The 17,465-nt window shown below is 44.6% G+C and overlaps 1 protein-coding gene across 2 annotated transcripts in view; it reads right to left on the reverse strand.

The window, feature by feature from the left end:
• Window positions 1-10,728, reverse strand: part of LOC134627308 (potassium voltage-gated channel subfamily KQT member 2) — a 38,662-nt gene extending 27,934 nt beyond the window's left edge. For both annotated transcript variants that reach the window (XM_063473266.1, XM_063473265.1), the window contains exons 1-5: window positions 10,224-10,728; window positions 9,519-9,669; window positions 9,254-9,344; window positions 7,470-7,596; window positions 5,168-5,343 (exon numbers count right to left, since the gene is read on the reverse strand). In XM_063473266.1, the coding sequence (XP_063329336.1) occupies window positions 5,168-5,343; window positions 7,470-7,596; window positions 9,254-9,344; window positions 9,519-9,669; window positions 10,224-10,356 (678 nt within the window). In that variant the 5' untranslated portion in view covers window positions 10,357-10,728. The remainder of the gene's footprint in view (window positions 1-5,167; window positions 5,344-7,469; window positions 7,597-9,253; window positions 9,345-9,518; window positions 9,670-10,223) is intronic.
• Window positions 10,729-17,465: the final 6,737 nt, after the last annotated feature.

The following is a 17,465-nucleotide window of genomic DNA, read 5'->3' on the forward strand; positions in this document are numbered from 1 at the left end:
CCTACATCGCTCCCTCGCTCACCTGGAGACCGCTGGGAGCACTGTGAGAATCATGTTCTTTGATTTCTCCAGTGCCTTCAACACTATTCTTCCCTCGGTTCTGAAGGACAAGCTGGAGAACTCTGGAGTGGACCATCACCTCACTACCTGGATTTTGGACTACCTCACCGACCGACCACAGTATGTGAGGACTCAGGGCTGTGTGTCGGACAGGGTCGTCTGCAGGGGCCCCACAGGGAACGGTTCTGGCTCCGTTCCTCTTCACCATCTACACTGCAGACTTCTCCCACAACTCCACCCAGTGCTTCCTGCAGAAGTTCTCTGATGACTCTGCTATAGTCGGCCTCATCACTGATGGGGACGACAAGGAGTACAGAGGACTGACTCAGGACTTTGTGGACTGGTGCCAGCTGAACTACCTCCAGATCAATGCCAGTAAAACCAAGGAGCTGGTGGTAGACTTCCACAGGCACAAACATCCTCCACTGCAACCACTGAGCATCCAAGGTATGGACATTCAGACTGTGGACAGCTACAGGTACCTTGGTGTTCATCTGAACAACAAACTGGACTGGACTCATAACTCAGACGCCCTCTACAGGAAAGGGCAGAGCAGACTGTACCTGCTGCGGAGACTCAGGTCGTTTGGAGTGGAGGGCCCACTCCTGAAGACCTTCTATGACTCTGTGGTGGCCTCAGCCATCTTTTATGGTGTGGTCTGCTGGGGTGGCAGCATCTCTGCTGGGGACAGGAAGAGACTGAACAGGCTGATCCGAAGGGCCACCTCTGTTCTAGGATGCCCTCTGGACCCAGTGGAGGTGGTGAGTGACAGGAGAATGGTGGCTAAGCTGTCATCCCTGCTGGACAACATCTCCCACCTCATGCATGAGACTGTGACAGCACTGAGCCTTCAGTGGGAGACTGCGGCACCCACGGTGTGGGACGGAGAGATTTCGCAGGTCTTTCCTCCCCACTGCTGTCAGACTCCACAACAAAGACTTTAACTGATCAACACACACACATCCACAAATGTGCAATAACACAAATGTGCAATAATCTTTCTGGCACCGTTGTATTTTTCACTCTGTTGTATATAGCATTTGTATTCTATTTTTATCCTATTGTATATTTTATTCTATTTTATTCTACTGTATATAGTATTCTATTTTTATTCTATTCTGTACAGTTGTGTACTGTATTTATTCTTATTTTATTTTATTCTAATTGTCCTTCATAACTTTTGCACTGTCCACTTCCTGCTGTGACAAAACAAATTTCCCACGTGTGGGACTAATAAAGGTAATAAAGGATCTTATCTTATCTTATCTTAATATCAATTGGAAAACTAAAAAAATGAAATATTTGGGAGTCTTCATAACAAGAAGCCCAGATTCATTGTACACTTCAAGTTATTTTCCGATCACGGATGTTATTAGGAAAGACTTGGAGAGGTGGTCAACATACCCGCTGGACTTTAGCAGCAGAATAAATGTGATAAAAATGAATATAATGCCAAGGCTGCTGTACATGTTTCAGGCACTGCCGGTTGAAATCCCACCTCAACAGTTGGAGGCCTGGGATAAAATGTTGTCGAGATTCATCTGGGGAGGCAAAAAGGCAAGAATACGCTTCCCCACTCTGCAGCTGCCAAAGGACAAAGGGGGCATGGCTGTGCCTAACCTTAAATTATACTTTCAGGCAGCACAATTACGCCCTCTATGCCTACGGTGTGATAATTCATACACTGCAAAGTGGAAACAGATTGAGACACAAGATAGCACGGACGTTAATGTCCAGACACTGTTAGGAGAAAATACCTTAACTGACATTAAGTCAGAACTCGATCCCATATCCCAGTTTTCACTTCACTCTATTATCAAACATTTAAAACTGAAACATGGCCACAGGAAGTTGAGATGGACAAGAGTTTTAAACCAGGACACTGTGACAAGGCTTTCAAAGAGTGGACCAACAGGGGCCTGACTGCTCTCTGTTTAATTACCAAAAAGGACAAAGTTAGGAGCTTTCAAGAGCTTAAAGACATGTTTGAATTGGAAAACCAGGATTTTTTTCGATATCTACAACTTCAAGATTATTACAATAAAGAGATAGCTGAGGCTGAGATGATTAACCCTTTAATTGAAATGATGTGCGACGCCTACCAGCAGAAAACTACTAAACTAGCATCCAAATTATCCTCCAATTTGATGAAGAATCAAAGATTTACCTCTTTATATGTAAAGACAAAATGGGAACAGGAACTAAAACTATCAATTACAGAAGAAACATGGTACCAGTTATGTGGTTCACTTCAAACGTCTACAAATTCCCTACAGTGGCAGGAATTTAATTGGAAATGTCTTATTAGGTTTTTTATCACTCCTCACATTAGGAGTAAGCAGGTGGGCATACAGCAGCCTTGTTGGAGAAACTGTGGTGAAATGGCAGCTAACCACTCCCATATCTTTTGGTCTTGTTCCAAAATTAACCCATTCTGGAAAACAGTGAATGATACCTGTCAGGAGATTTATTCTAAAACACTTCTTCAGTTGAGAATCAGAGAGGAGAAACACACACTGCAGTTAGTTACTTGCAAGCAAGGGCAGCCACAGAACTCGCACAGAAGTGCGGGCTCTGAGACTCGTGCCGTGCCACTGCCCTGTTCTTTATTTATACATCAGTGGGTGTTTGTTCTTTACATTGGAATGTGGATGTTTAGGTGTGTGTGTGTGTGTGTGTGTGTGTGTGTGTGTGTGTGTGTGTGTGTGTGTGTGTACGGGTTCGTACTATCCTGGTGGGGACCAAAATCTGACTTTTACTATCCTGGTGGGGACTTTCTGCACCGTGGGGACCAAAATCCAGGTCCCCTCGGGGTTGAAAGCAATTTTCACACTCAAAATGCGGTTTTACTGTCAGGATTACAATTAGGTTATGGTTAGGTTTAGGGTAAGGGTTAGGGTTAGGCATTCATTTTTAATGGTTAGGGTTAGGGTAAGGGGCTAGGGAAAGCATTATGTCAATGGGATGTCCCCACGAGGATAGCAAACCAGACATGTGTGTGTGTGTGTGTGTGTCCATAACCAACTTCCTAACCTGCTGGCCTGGAAGTCCAGCAGTTCATCTAAACAAAATGCACTTAGAGTAAAACAGACATAGATACGTTTATCCTATCATAAAACAATAAAAGAAGGTACGACCTCTCCCATGCTCCCAGGATGTGGGTTTGAAAACCAGAACACTCTGGAATCACACAAGCTTCCTAGGATGAGACATTCTTTCAGGATACTATCAACTACATACAACTACAACTTTCGCATTACGACTGAAACTACAGCTCTTTACTCAGAACTGGAAGAAACGGTCAATGTTTATCATTTCTGACGCAAGAAATGACTTTTTACTCTCTGAGAACTCTGATCTGGAAAGTATAACAACAACGACAAGTATTCCTCTTTTTATGGATGCAACTCTTTTATTATATGCGTGCTTTATCTTTAGACCTGTATATAATTTGTATGAGGGGTTCAGTGGCAGAAACCGATATTACTGTCCTTTATGTGGACAAACGTTCTAATCTTTACAAATTTTAAATATGAAGGTTTTGGTTTCACACAGGAATCTTAAATTCTATTTTATAATTAAATTCTAACTTGAACTGTAACTCCTCCACTGCCTCCTTTTGTCTTTATAATTATTATTATTATTTTTTTGTTGTCTTGTTTTGCCTTCTTATGATTACTCTACAATGTCCTTTAAGTACTTTCTGTTTGTTAAAAAGGAAAAAAATGCTAATAAAAAGAGATTTGCAAAAAAAAACCCAAAAAAACTAAATGTAGTTCATGGCTCATGTTTGGTCCACGTTTTATCGCTCACCAGTCCACTGCAGTGACAAACAGCACAGGAAGAAAAGTCCACTCCGCTTTTTCCAATATCTCAAACCAGCTGTGCACAGCTGCACACAAAGCACAGCCTGCAGCAGCGACCGCGCCTCACTGCCACCTCCATCCACAAAGAAATCCTCCTGCTTCAGAGCCAGACGATCCCCGGTGCTTTCCACTGGTGTGCTTCTTTTGAAGGCTGACAGTGGGGCCTTCCACCCGGAAACACTGGGCTGGTCCGCTCCGTGTCGAGGACCACTCCAACAGGAACTGGGGGTGTGGCAGTGAGTTTGCACGAGGCGATCCGAGTTCAGAGCAGCAGACAAGTGAGCACTGACCATACGTTCATCCTTCGATGAACACGCATACAAAGTCAGATTCCTTTGCAGAACGTAGATAATTCAGCATCTTCAGCAGGTTCCATTCCACGCAGGTTCTGGTCTGCACGATCACGCATTCGGATCCACACATTGCTGAACGTCTTCATGCGTTCTTAAGTCCTTTGTCAGTTCTCTCAGTCACAGCTCGCACTTTCGTTATACACCTAACGGCTCATAGCAGCAGCCCCACTGTCCTGCGTCCCCACATGTCTACAAACCAAATCCAAAAGACTGGATAGTCAGACCCCCACGATCACTCCAGAGTCCACGGTCCAACGATCACTCTGAGCCTGCTTCCTAACACTGCAGACCAAACTTTGCTGAGATCCGGTCATCTTCCAGGATACTCTGACAGGTAAACAGGTAACCAACAAAAATAGACTGACTCTAAATTTTATTTATACTCTTTTCTATTTTGAGGCATATGTGAAACATTGATCTAATCAATAACTCCGATCAATACAGATGAAAGTAATAAACCAATACTGCAGCTCATTGTTGTAGTTTCTCTAATACTGTAGTCCTGGTATAGTACGTTCTCAGATGTGGGGTTAAGCACAAGCTTTGACCTTTGACATCCATCAGTCTGGGTGCCAGCTGAGCTCAGTGGGTGAGCGGGCGACCACACGACTGCAGAGCAGCGGCTCGGGTTCGAGCCCGACCCGCGGCCCTTTGCTGCGTGCCGTCTCCTCCCTTTCTATTCAACATCCAGTAAAGTCAGAAATACTTCAAATAATGGACCAATCTTAGATCTGTAAATATTCTGATTCTTTGATTTCAGTCAGTTTTTAAACTTTCGTGTCCTGTTCCAGATTCTCAGTGTTTCATCACAGTGATCATTAGCTGATCTGTAACCACTGACAAGTCAGCGCCACGTCAGCTGGCGTCACTCACACATACGAGTTTTACCTTGCTGTGAGCGTAGACCACCGATCCCAGCAGCTTCCAGGTTCCTCCTCGGCGATCCATACGGATCATTCGGAGAATCTGAAGGAACCGCAGCGACCTGATGGCCGACGTGGCGAAGACGTTTCCCTGAGTCCCTGCAGCCAGGACTGATATGGATGCTATGAGCACCATGATGTCTGCAGACAGACAGGTTACAGGTAGGTCAGAGATGGCTTTTCTAATTGTACCATAATGAACTGGTCCTTTCCATTAGCACTGGTAGTTATTCTTCTAACATTGCCCCACTGGCACAAACCCACGGGGTTTTCTGTTTCCATTATAGACGCTGCAGCTTGGGTCTGGATTTGAAATCATCATGTTACTTACCACTTTTAATAATAATGATGATAATACATTTTCTTTTATGCACCTTTCAAAACACTCGACGTCACCTTACGCAGAAGAATAAAACAACAACAGACAAAAATACCAATTTGATATTTAACCAGAAGCCAGAGAGTTTCAGTAAGTATCCGAGTACAGATGCTGGCAGAGAGTTGGGTGACAGAGCAAAGGGCCCTTAGCTGATTAAAACTGCGTAGTAAGCACATTTTGCAAAATGACACGGTTATTGTACATTTCTTTGTGGAGGACGAGTCGAGATCTTTTATAGATTTTAGCAGCAGCTAGTCGCACCAGCGTTCACTCCCACGAAGAATCAACACCCAGATTTCCTTCCCTCTTAAACCCGCCTCCTGCTCTCTAACCTGCTGTGGAGCTGATGTTAAAACCTGCCTCTCACAAAAAGTCCTCAAACTCAATGAAAGCATTTGTTTTAGTGATTTATCCCACTCACTGACAGACTGTGACATTTCCCACTGTCCCTGCATATCTACATGTTGTATAAAAAACATCTGTAACACGACTGCAGCTGCTGGACTCCTGGCACATGCATGTTTAGCTCATCTCATGGTGAAAGATGTCACATCTGTCACCATCTTACAATGCTGTGATTGCAGCCATTCCCCAACTCTCTGTGAATGGTACTCATGGCCATTGATCAGTGGTCTTTGATCAGTGGGTTTTAGTCAGTGATTGTTGATCAATGGTCATGGGAATTTGCATAATTATGATTAAGGAACTGACCTCCCAGCCCATTGTTCCTTCAGTGGGCTGGTTTCAGTCATTATGCAAATGTACTGTTTATAAGATTGGGGAAACCTGCAGTCAGCTGAGACTGAAGAAGTCACTTGGATGAGTGACGAAACGTTTCTCCCACAAAACGCTACGTCCAGATGAACAGAATCAACTTTTGGAGATTTACTTTCCTGGATGATTGAGAATGCATCAAGACATGTTTAGCTCAGTCTTAAACTACAGCTTAGTTCTGTTGATCAGCACCTTCTAATGATTCCAAACTGACTGCTTGACTCATACAAGCAGCCGACTAACTTTAACTGACCCCAGTGCAGCTTCTTGGCTTTTATTATTCAAATTTTTATTATTCATTGTTTTTGTTGTACTTTTACTCCGGGGGGGGGGGTACACCCAGTGTGCCGCAGGGCTAACACACAGACAACCATTCACACTCACATTCACACCTATGGGCCCAACCCTATGGTAACTCCTAAATCATTTGTGTTGCATTGTTTACTCGTTGTGCAGCACTTGGTGAACATCTGTTGTGTTTAAATGTGCTGTACAGTGCTGTCCCTGCCAGCAGAGGCCTTAGCTGTGAGGCAGAGCTCTGGGGTTTGTTGTACGGCCTGACCTTGAGGTGACGGTCCACTCCTGTGGAGAATCTCTTTCTCTGTACAACGATGGACTTCAGTTTGTTTAGCAATACTGTTAAAACCCTTCTGAGACTGATGGGCAACAGTTGCTTCTCTAAGATCACTTTGATGTCTTTCCTCCTGTGTTAACACGCCTGAATGCTGCAGAGCAGCTGATTTCATCAGCAGCTCGTGAGTTCATCAGCAGTAAGGCTGGATGGTCCAGCTCCACCCTAAACACAGTTGGAGATGCTGAGATGAAGGGAGTGCAGTGAAACCACAGCCTCCGCCTTTTGTAGAACTTTTGAAGTCCAACAGGTCCTTCTCACCACCAACTGAACTCTCTCTTGTTGAGGGTGAAGAAGAGGAACAGAGCAGCAGAGGCTACACAGCAAACAAGCGGTGGGATCGGCTTTGGCTTTTAAATTCTACAAACCTTCTACAGACCAGAGGAAGTAAAGACCTTTAGAAGGTCCTCAGGGACATTTGTGGATGAAGCTCAGAGATAATGAAGCAGACGTGACCAACAAACACACTCAGCTCTGACCCACCGATGACGCAGAAGGGCTTCCTGGCGAATTTCAGTCGACCTCGCCACCCTCTGTACCGACAGCAACACCCGGCAGCCCAGATCCTCACCATGTACTCCACCCCGAACACCACGATGGTCACCACCTCCTGTTACACCACAACAACACGCTGTTAACGATCAGAGCAGCACACGTGTGTTCAGAAGAATATATCCAGCTTTACGTGAAGAATGAAACACTGAAGCTGAACAGAACCGTCACTAACTTTATTTTATATTTGTTTCATCTCCGCTTCAAGCACCATCACGTGTGCGACCAGCTTCACATCGAGCCAAACCTTTGAGGCTAGCTAAGCAGGGGTGTCCAACTCCAGTGCTGGAGGGCCGCTGTCCTGCAGGTGTTAGATGTGTCCGTGATCCAACACAGCTGATTTAAATGGCTAAATGACCTCCTCAACATGTCCTGAAGTTCTCCAGAGGCTGGTAATGAACTAATCATGTGATTCAGGTGTGTTGACCCAGGGTGAGATCTAAAACCTGCAGGACACCGGCCCTCGTAGACTGGGATTGGGGACCCCTGCCTTTGACGCTAGCTAAGCAAGGGAGTCCAACTCCAGGCCTCGAGAGCCGGTGTCCTGCAGGATCTCACCCTGGGTCAGCACACCTGACTCACATGATTAGTTGATTACCAGGCCTCTGGAGAACTTCAAGACATGTTGAGGAGGTCATTAAATCAGCTGACATGTCTAAACCTGCAACACCGGCCCCTGAGGCCTGGAGTTGGACACCACTGAGCTAAGCCTTCCGCTCTGCTTTCTGTGATTTGCATAAAAAAATTATGGTACAAAATTTGAAAACATATTGGGGGGGTTGTTTTTTTTTTCGCTTCTTATATCTAAGTTTTTAAGCTGTATTTTTTTGAAAGATGGTGCGTCTCTCTCAGACGTTTTTTTAACACTGAAATCTGCATCAGTGTTTGAACATGACGGTCTTAAAAAAGATGGAAGTGTGACGCTTTCCCCGCATGGATCTGTAATCTGGGACCGACACATTCAAACTATCTGCAGTTCAAATATGACAACAACTTTATATATGTGCTGCTGAGGACTCGGGGGGGGGGGGGGGATTGCAAAAGACAACTAGTAACATTTGCGATTTTTATATAAATATTTCACAATACTAAAAATAAAGTATGTAGAATGATTTTCATCAAGAACTTGTTGGTCATAAAGTGGAGAAAATTTTCATTCAGGTGTCATGCTGTGTGAGTAAATATGACTTTGTTGTACCACAAAAACAAAAATATATTATTAGGTCATCCAAATGAAACCAAATTTTGGAGTTTAACTGTGTTAAATATGTAGACCGACTCTACCAGCCTACTTTGCTGAGTCTAATATTTCAGTTTAAAGTATTACTGTAAACTAAAAACAGAACAGTGTGTGAAAAAACAAAACCACGCACATATTTAACACACAGCACAGTCTGATGCTACATGAAGTTTTATTATCATGTGCTCAAATATGAGACTTTACTCGAGGGCTCGACTTTCTTCATATTATAATAATTATATATTATAATTAGCATCACTCTGACATTTCCTGTCTGTTCCAAAGATCCTGGTTCAGTTTCATTCAGAGTGGAAATTTCAGGCTTTTGTCTTTGGAAATCTTCTTGTTCAAACATTGCCTCGAGTTTCAGTGTTTGAAAAAAAGGCCTGAAAGTTGGTCGATCTAAAATATTCACACTGTGGACATAAAATGTAAGCAAACTGGTGATGGTGGAGCGTGATGTTTGCGTGGTTACCAGGATGTAGAGCGCGTCCTCTGAGCTCTTCTCGTACTCTCTGATGGTGGAGAACACGGACAGAACCAGGCAGGAGAACACCAGCAGGAACCTGAACACAGAACAGGAAAGATCTGCGTTTTAGTGACCTCACTCTGAGAGACGGCTGTGGGGAAGAGAGGGCGGGAATATTAAGGACCGCCCAGCTGTCCCCACCTGCCAAATCCCACTTTTCTCCTGCTTGTTACATTGGTGCAAGCACGCAGGTGTGCGGACAGGTACGTACACATAGGCGTGGTAGATAAAGGCCCATCCTCGGGGTCTCTCCAAGACGTTGTACAGGAAGTTCTGCAGGCGTCTGTAGAGGGCGTTTCGTTTGGGAGGTTTCTTCCCCCCGGAGACGCTGCTGCGCTGCCGCCGAGGCCCCTCGTCTCCACCTGGACACAGAAACATGTCAGACAGGCACACGGACGCTTATATGTGCTGCTGAGGACTGGGGGGCAGTATGGGAGTGATGTGGGAGTAAATCTACTGTGAAACCATCTGTCTGTGAGGGGCAGCCAATCAGAGGAAAGCAGAATCAGAAATACTTAATTATTAATCCCAGCATGTGGTCACATTAAGAACAGTAACGAACAAGGAAAAACAATACAGTTATTATTTACTAATTAATAATATAATTACAGAATAGCTCTTAAAGGGGGAGGAGCTAAAACAGCCTGTTTCAGACTGAGAATGATCTGAGGCGTCCAGAGCAAGATAAAGAAGGATTATTCTGAGCTGTGAATCATGCAAAGCTGCTCTGGTGGATCAGCCAATCACATTCAAGCCTCCTCTCAGTAAACACCTGCACCATGAAGCTGATTGGTCCTAACCTTCAGGAGAAAGGTTTGCAGGTTTTAGTGACAGAGTGACCAGGTGACGTGTCCCGTATACGTTTAAGTGAAATCAGCTGCTATGGTTATTAAAGATAACACACACAGCTGCTCACCCGCTATGAGCAGAGCACCGTCCCTGCTGGAGTCCGTCCCTCCGGCCTCCAAACCCACGAAGCCGACCTTCAGCTTCTTCTGGTCGGCCTGCGCTCCGGGGAACACCCCGCCGTTGCGAGATTTCTGCACCATGACGGACCGACGATGTGCACCGATTCACCGAGCTACAGCCAGCCCGCGGACCGAGCATCGAGGCCGGGCAGGGCCGGCGGGAGCATCGGGGCCGAGGAGGAGGAGAAACGGAGAGAAGGAAGAGGAGGATGCAGCACAAACGAACTGCAGATTGGCTGATCAGCAGGTTTTTGACTTCCCGCACGAAGAAGGAAACAGAATGACGTCACCGCGTCAGAAACATCGATCACTTCGATCAGCTGCAAAAAAAAAAGAAAAGGAAAAAAAGGCAGCATAAAAATGAGCCCGCGTTTTCTTGTGATCGCTTATCACCGTCTCCACGGTAACGTGATGTCGACGGCGGTCACCATGGCAGCACGAGGTGTGGGCGGATGGAGATTGTGGCGACAACATCATTAACCAAAGAACCAATCAGGTTGGTGATGACGACACACCCTGCAGCGTCAGCAGAGCCCGGTGACCGTGGGAATGAAGAACCCTTCTCTATCCTCAGTCAACTGAAGCCATTTTCCTGCTTCAGTGCTTTTTAAAGCGATGTCCGCCATCTACATTGATGAAGAGGTAGGTAGAAAGGTAGAAAGGGTATTTATTTATTTCTTTATTAACCTTTATTTAACCAGGAAGATCCCATTGAGATTAAAAACCTCTTTTTCAAGGGAGACCTGGCCAAGATAGGCAGCAGCAAGTGTCTCACATTACTCTAATTGAAACAGTTGCATGTTATGGACTTGCCCTCAAGGATTCTTAGTTTAGATTTAAAAGCACTTAATGAAATGAATTCAGTCATTTTCCCATCGTTCTGCAGTTTGTTCCAAGCCGAGGGTGCTAAATGAACAAAAGGCCTTTTACCAAATTCAGTTTGGGGAAATGGAACAGAAAGCAACAAGTAACCATGCAGACAAAGAGAATACCGACCAGCATGTTTCATTGCAAGCAGGGAACATATATAAGAAGGCAGCAACCCTTATATATATATATATATATATATATATATATATATATAAAGTATTGCCTTATATATAAAACTGTATAGATTAGAGTTCCTATGACTTTCTAAAGCAGGCCGTCCTACCTGAGAGTATAACTCACAGTGATGAGTCTGAGATTTACGGTTAGTGATGAACCTCAGAGAAGCATGATACACAGTATCAACCATTTGAAGACACTGAGCAGAAGCATTCATATATAGCAGGGGTCGGCAACCTTTCTGATGATGAGTGCCATCTAAAGTTTCCTCAGAAGTCACTGTGCCATATGATTGCATTAGCAATAAGTTTAATAACGCTCTATATGAACAGTTACACACTATATAGAACAACTTTATAGAATTATATTTGTTCACAGATGTTGGCAGCTATCAGCGAATAGTTATCAGCTGTTTTGAAACAAAAAAAGACTTTTTATCCATAACAGCAAATGAACTGTACAACAGAAAATGCAAATGCTGTTTATGGTCTCCTCACAACAATGATAAGATAAATAAACTGGGCCAATATGGCATGTTTGTTAATACAGAGACACACATGTTAATGTGATCTCTGGTCTCCCACTCAGAGACACAGGTCTCCGAGTGTCCAGCATTCAGAGGCTACCTGAGGACACTCATGTGAGAGAAAATCTGCTCACACAGATATGTAGAGCCAAATACTGTCAATAAGGCCTCTGCAACGTTCTGAAGACAGTTAAACTTGTCAGGTAGTGATGTCCAGCAGGTGAACATGCAGCTCCATGAACACGCACAGCTGTGGATTCCAGCTGCGTCTGTAGTTCTGCAAACTTTGACCCCCACAGAGTCGAGCTTTTCAGTTCAATCAGCTGCATTTCGATGTCCTCTGTGTCCAACCAGTTAATGCGAGACAAATCCAGCTGCTCATTAAAGCTTTCTGGTTTGATCAGTCTCGAATCTACGGACGTATCCGTGTGTTCCCGTGGTGCTGATGCTGCACTGAGCGGACAGCTCCTGAAGCATTTGAAGTGTCTGAATGTGGAAATTTCAACATCGCTTGAAAAAATTGCCAGCTAGCAACGTCCCTCTCACCGGTAGGCGAAGTTATTTTTAGCCAATTACAAGTTGAATCTGGTAGTCGGGGTTGTTAGCTAAGATACCGTCATTAAGAAGCGGCACAACTAATGTGTCTATGCGAGCTAATTTGCAATGTGCATCGCTGGCCCGGCCATTTATTTTTTGATGCACCTTCTCAGATTAACTCACTGCGTGTCGTGCCCAGGGCTGGACTGGGACAAAAAATCGGCATTTTGACTAGAGACCGGCCCCCCAGGTATTAAAGCCATAAAGCCTTTGAATGAAAACAGACGCTGCTGTGACAGTGATGTCTGTCTTGTTGGTATATGAATGATTTCTATACATTTTACGTCAGATAAAAACTTTGGTCATAAGATTCAGATAATTATTTATTAAAAGCGAGACATTGTAAATGAGAATAAGAAAGAAAGGTATTTCTTTGTGCCCCCCTTTCCCTGTTAATGCCCTACCTGGCCCCCTGGCAAAACTTTGCTAGACCCGCCCCTGCACAGTTACCAGCTGTCAGCTACTTAGAAAAGGATCCTGGTGTTATTTGTCTCTCAGAAACAGTTCATAACTTCAACTCATTCATGTCACCTAAAAGGTAAACCTGTTTCTCCATCACCTGTTCAGCTCTGATGATTCAGTAAGGACATCTCCTGGTTTCATCTTCATGTTTCCCTCTCACCACATATCCAAACCGACATCATGACCAGCAGCTTTACAGCTGTGGCTCCAGCAAACATCAGCTGATACTAGAAATTAATATTAAATAAATTCTAACAACAGCTGATCAAGTTTAAACGTGCTGCTGTTGTTTAGCGCGACATCCGCTGGTTTCCTCTTTCTGGTGCAAAGTGGGCGATAAACAAACAAGAGAGAAAAGCCGATCAGCTGATAATTGATCAGTTTCATGATTGAAGGAGCAACAGGAGAGGGAGGGGGAGAGGATGAGAGGAGAAGAGGCAGCTGCAGCGTAAAGACGCAGAATAAATCCAGCTTTTTGTCTTTTTTTTTATTGTAGCTGAAGTTCGGGACAAACTGTGTTTCTTTTCAGCTCAATACGAATATTTTCTCTGAATACGGGATGATTCCGTCTTTCTACGGGACGGTTGGCAACTCTACTAACTAACCTTATGAATAAAATAAAGTTCACTATCAGTAACATCATAGCACCCACCCAGCTATATAGAAACTCCGTCATGCTAGCTAGCACGCAGTACGAGTTATTGTAACTGACTGTAAAAAGTCAGCACAACGAAAATAAACTCCACCTAAACTTGGTTTTTATCTGACCCAGATAGACTGCAGGTCATAACTTCTTACCTGAAGTTCAGTTCACCTGACACTCGGACCGGCGGCCGCCTCGGGTCTCTCCTCCTCCTGCCTCCCCTTTCCCTCATCCACCTGCTGGCCTCTGTGGAAGCTCCGCCACAGCCATGTGTTATTTTTACACATCGACCAACATCTGGCCAATCCACCACCTTTCATTGTTTATACCGTTACAAAAATAAATAAATAAATAAATAAATCATCAGCCCATAAAAACGAAAAATCACCATCGGCCCAGCCGATGGCCATCAGTTAACCCTTCGCATGCCAGCTGTGGCACACGTGCCCAGGGTTGCCGACCCCTGGGCTATAGTATATCTCCATAATCCACCACAGGCAAAAATGTGGCAGCAACAAGCCGCTTCTTTGTATTAAAAGAGAAACACAACTTATTTTGAAAATGCAATCTCAGTTTTAACTTCAGATTCTCTACATGTGGTTTGAAGTTGAGCAAGTCATGATTTAAGATACCCAGATATTTATACGTGTGAACCAACACTGTTTTATTACCCTCAAGAGTGGTTACTGATGGGATTGTTTGGGCCAATTTCCTTGATTTAGAAAACAACATGAGCTTTGTTTTGTCTGCATTGAGAACAAGTTTAAGCTGAAGTAATGAGTGCTGGACAGCAAAAAAGGCTTTCTGCAAGGAGTCAATGGCTTGGACAAGAGTTGAACCACAGCTGTAAGTAACTGTGTCATCAGCATGGAAGTGCAAGTTTGCATCTGGCACATTTAGCCCAAGATTGTTTATGTAAATGATACATAGAAGGGGACCTAATACAGAGCCTTGTGGCACTCCGTTGTGCACTGTAACAAAGTCAGAACATAGACCGTCAGATTTAATGCAATGAAGAAAGCTTTAAGTTCCTCAGAGTCCACATCTCGGCCGACCTTACCTGGTCCGCAAACATTTCCCACCAGGAAGTAAAAGCGCAACAAAGGCTGTACTTCCTCAGGAAACTGCGTCAGGCCCAATTACCTCAGAGACTGCTAATTAACTTCTACCGCTCCACCATTGAGAGCCTTCTGACTTACTGCTGCACACTCTGGTTCCTACTGCTGTACTGTGGAGGACCAGAGGAAACTGCAGCAGGTGGTGAGGGCAGCAGAGCGGGCAATTGGCACCTCACTAACCCCCCTCAGAGACATTTATACTGGCAGACTTTAGTGGAGAGCCAGCATCATCGTCAAAGACCCCTCCCACCCTGGACACTCACTCAGGTTTCTCCGCTGATCTCACCTGGACCCACAACACCATCTAAAGAAGGCCCAGCAGCGGCTGCACTTCCTTCGTGTCCTGAGAAGAACCTGGACCAGGAGCTGCTGCTGGTCTTCTACCGCCCCTCAGTGGAGAGCGAGGTCTCCTCCTGCCTGGTGTTTGTACTCAGGGGCCACGACTGAGAACAGGAAGGCTGCACAGAGGGTCATTAACACCGCCCAAAAAATCATTGGGTGCCCTCTGACGCCCCTGGAGGCCATCGCCAGATCGTCCTGTCTCAGGTAAACCAGGGCCATCACAGGTGACCCCTACACCCCGCCCTGCCAACCCACCTCACCACTCTGAGCCATGGTCAGAGTGACCCTCATCACTCAGGACACTCACACAAAGACTGTATTCAGACAAAGTCCTTTTGGACTAGCTCTTTGCAAACTGTTCTCTGTTGTGTGCCTTTCTCTGATTTTTGCATTTATTCCTGCTGTCTACTATTTATATTTTATTGTGGCACAGCTGGTGTGGAGCACCCACACTTTCACTGTACATGCCCAATGACAATAAAGGGCTATTCTATTCTATTAAATAGACATGTAAATATAAACCTCTGTTTTACTTTGACTCCACACCTGAACAGAAAATTGAATGCAGTCAAAGTTTAGTGTGGGATTAAATGTGGGGGAACTATCAGTTTGATATAATCATTTATATTGAGAGCTCCAGCAGATTTTCAGTAGTAGGTCAGCAGTGTGGTTGAATGTGCACAGTGTCGTATGGCGTAACAAACCGATGACACGGTGCTGGATGGAGACGTCAGTTTGTTCTGCAGGAAGTTTCACAAGTACTTCACATCATACAGTATCAGTATCTGATGATATCACATGTAATCTCCAAAGTCACTAAGAGCAATGCTTTAACTCTGACCTCTGTTCCTGCTCTCCTGTCATGTTCCTCTGAGTGAACTTTGGAAATACAGCGAGTCTGCTCGCTGAAGGTCCAGGCGCTGTATTTTCAAACAGTTTGTGTGTTTGCTGAAATGCTGCATTTGAAACTGCCTGACACAAAGTCATTACCGTCTCTATGCTCGCTGCTCTGCTAGATGCTGAAGTGCTACAACCACAGCTTGTAGGAATCTGCAACATGAACGCTGTCCTGGATCGTTCTGTCTTTAAGCCCTGAGATATAAATAATGCACCAATAGGACTGTCTTTACCCATTATTGTTTCTCCATTGATGATGATGATGATGGTGGTGAATCACCTACTTTTAAAAAACTAAATAAACAAGTGAGGGGATCAGGACAATCACAGAGGCCTGCATGACAAACTGAAGGATTTCCACACAGATTTAATAACAACATGGACGTGCAGGAAGACTGTGTGTCTGATGGCTTCATAAAAATGTCCCTAAATTACTGTCACACTCGTGGTGCTCACCATGGTGTCCTGTTAGACTTCATGACTGTGGAGGAGAGCTCATATAACATCATTCATGCCTGCAGGGCACTCGTTCCTCCTTCAGTTCCTTGATTCATCTGCAGTCTGAGACACACTAGCCTCCTCCACCACACCGCCAACAGCCGGAGCGACAGAATGATGTAAAATAACTTGAGTCCACATCTTTAAAGAGCCTGATTTGGTTTGTTACACTGCTAAAGACAAGATGTAAAGTCCATCAGGTGAGAGCAAAAGGAAATTCTTATAAACAGCAGGATCATGTCAACACAAGGAAAAGCTCAGCGCTAATCATCAGACACATTGAACACCAACATCCTGAATTATTTAAACCTGAACTTTACATTTAACCAAAATTATGACAAACATATTTGTTTTATGTGTAAGATAAATACATGCATATCAAAATAAGCCAGCGACCTCATGTTTACAGGCAGAATCACTGAGCCTGTGAACACGAGGTCATCGGATTATTACGCCGCCTCAGATCTGACGACTTCACCCAGAAACTGCAGGACAGGAAGTTCAGGAAGACGAAGAAGAACCCTGATGGTTCAGCCTTTTAGAAACAGCTCACCTGTTCTGACTGTTGGACAGCCTCTGAGTTCAGTCTGCCCCCTGCTGGTCAAACAGGGGGCAGACTTTATATTATATTCTACACTTTTAAACAGCTCCTCGTCTCCTCTGTGCCTTTGGATCCAGGTGTCGTACAGTCGTGTTCTCAGAGCGTCTTCACCAATGTTCCCTCTAAGCTGCGCACGTGCGCAATTGCGCACTGCTGGCACGGTCTCTGCGCACAGAAAATCTGTGTTGCACACAAAAAAAAATCTAACCTGAATTGAAATTATAATTAAAATTAAAACTAACTATTCTGTTCTGCAGTGTTAGTCAGTAAGTGACTGGCTGCTCCTGTATGGGATTAGAACGATGCCACCTTATCCCATAGTCCAGCCAATCACGCGATTCACATTCGTATATACGCAGCTAATCAATGTGGTTGACAGGCTATGACAGCGTCCTTATGTGCCGACACCGGTGTTTTAGCTAGCAAAGCGGCGTGGCTGATGTGGAGTGAAGCCACGTT

Source organism: Pelmatolapia mariae, linkage group LG5 (assembly GCF_036321145.2).
Source record: "Pelmatolapia mariae isolate MD_Pm_ZW linkage group LG5, Pm_UMD_F_2, whole genome shotgun sequence".
Classification (NCBI taxonomy): domain Eukaryota; kingdom Metazoa; phylum Chordata; class Actinopteri; order Cichliformes; family Cichlidae; genus Pelmatolapia; species Pelmatolapia mariae.